Raw genomic sequence first — 1,869 nt, 5'->3', positions numbered from 1 at the left:
ATTAAGGCCAATAAACAGAGTAAATGTGCCATTTAATAAATGCGAAATACGGCGGGCGGGCCGAAAAGAAATACGTAATGCAAAATACAAAATACGAAATACAATATACAATATACATCCCGAGCTGGCCGAGCTGGCTGAGCTGGCAAGTATGTTCGCTAACGCCTTCTGAGTGCCACATCGACCAGGCCAGCCAACCAACCAGCCAGCCAGCCATTCAGGCAGCCAGAGAAAGGCAATAAGTTAAATTGAATTAAAAACAAATTAATTAAATCCCTCCTGAAAATGTGCAAACGGGCCGAGCCGCGCAAAGTTGCCTCCTCTGACCGTGAAGCGCGCGGGTCGGGAGGTGCGCCTAATGGTGCACGATGCGAGGCATCTTTTACTGCTGCAGGGTAGCAGGGTATGCGACTTGAGGCATGGCATACTTGAAGCCTTGAAGCGGAATGCTCGAGGAATGGAAGAGCGCCTGCATAATTAGCTAAACATATTTTGGAGCCCAATTTGCGGCGCACCTGATGCGACTTAAGAGTCATTTGCAGACTGGCATCAATCATACGCCCCTGACACACCGCCGCATAATTACGAGTGCGCCTCCCAAAACTCACAGCACAGCACAGCACACTCAAACAATGGACCGGTGATCACGGGGAATAAGAAGAAAACTAATTCCACTAATAGGACTCATAAAAAGGATAACACGCAGTGGATAATGGCAGCGAGACCTTCATTATTGGAAATGCGACTCACGTATGTATTCAATTACTTGTTCAACAGGCTCCACCACTCCATTCCACTCCAATCCATTCCACTTCACTCTTCTCCTCGGAGAGTTCACTTGGCTTCCACTTCCATCATCCATCGGAGGTCGCGGCTCCTCCTTTCTGCTCCGTCGTCTGTCGTGGCTGGGCGTCCATGAGACTCTTTGGATTGCGATTGTTCGAGAGGAAATCATATTTTCTGTTATTGTGGCAAAATGAGATTATTAAATGGGTTTTGGGTAAAACCCAATAAGGCGCCGGGCTGGTCCGGCCCGAATCAAAACAGCAGACGGCGGAAAGTAAACAGTAAGCCGACACCGGGCACTACTCCATGGGCAGGAGGAGGAGCAGCACTTGGACCAGGGACCAGGGACCAGGGACCACGACAACGAAAACTGTCTGCTCGTGAAAGTGTAATGGGAATGGGAATGGGAATCGGAATGGGTGCGAGGTGGTGTGGCGCGTACGTGACATGTATAGAGTGCTCCCAAATATATACATACATATATAGGCATGCATGTGTGGGGCTGGCCAGCCAGGAGCAGCCCGCGTCCGGATCTTCGGCATCTTCGGATGAATTTTCAAGGTTCATTTGTTGACTCAAAGTAACAATGCCGGAGTTCAAGTTGTGTCTAAGCCGGGCCAGCTGGCTTACTGTCTGCAGCAATTTGTAACCATTTACTGATGGGTGGTGGCCCACCGTCTGCAGCAGTAGTAGTGGTATCTGTTGCTCCGCCGGCGCAATATCTATCCACTGCCAAGTGGCAAGTGGAAATTCGGCAGAGGTGGAAAGGTAGAAGGCGTTCCCGGCACGTACTGCTTGTCCCCGCAATCGGGCCATGATTATACTCCTATGTATGTATGTGTGGCTGCTGCTTGGGTTTGCTTTGGAATTCAATAAATATTTGAGACTCGGTGCTGGGGTCGTTATGACACTTGGCCCAAAGCCGGCTAACTGACCTTTAACCCCAGGGCTGCCACGCTGCCACGCCACCCTGCCAACTCAAATCAAATTGGCATCCACATCCTTGCACCTCCCAGCCTCGCAGTGCCACAGCCTCGTTAATTGTGGACGGAAATTGGCGTCAAGAGCCAAATGTGCAAATTG

At 50.2% G+C, this 1,869-nt stretch overlaps 1 protein-coding gene across 1 annotated transcript; it reads right to left on the bottom strand.

Annotated features, from left to right (window-relative positions):
* Positions 1-854: 854 nt before the first annotated feature.
* LOC122624023 lies at positions 855-1,633 on the bottom strand. The gene is made up of 2 exons (XM_043803445.1): positions 1,265-1,633; positions 855-960 (listed from the first exon to the last, which is right to left on the bottom strand). The coding sequence occupies exons 1-2, from the start codon at positions 1,600-1,602 to the stop codon at positions 855-857; spliced, it is 444 nt and encodes a 147-aa protein (XP_043659380.1). The 5' UTR covers positions 1,603-1,633.
* Positions 1,634-1,869: the final 236 nt, after the last annotated feature.

The sequence above is a fragment of the Drosophila teissieri genome, chromosome X (assembly GCF_016746235.2).
Source record: "Drosophila teissieri strain GT53w chromosome X, Prin_Dtei_1.1, whole genome shotgun sequence".
Classification (NCBI taxonomy): domain Eukaryota; kingdom Metazoa; phylum Arthropoda; class Insecta; order Diptera; family Drosophilidae; genus Drosophila; species Drosophila teissieri.
The sequence above is the reverse complement of the archived record's forward strand: the minus strand, read 5'-3'. Positions and strand labels throughout refer to the sequence as shown.

Coding starts and splice junctions, on each gene's coding strand:
- LOC122624023 (XM_043803445.1), bottom strand. CDS start 1,602: ATGGCCCGATTGCGGGGACAAGCAGTACGTGCCGGGAACGCCTTCTAC. Junction 961..1,264: donor ACACATGCATGCCTATATAT/GTATGTATATAT, acceptor CCACAATAACAG/AAAATATGATTTCCTCTCGA.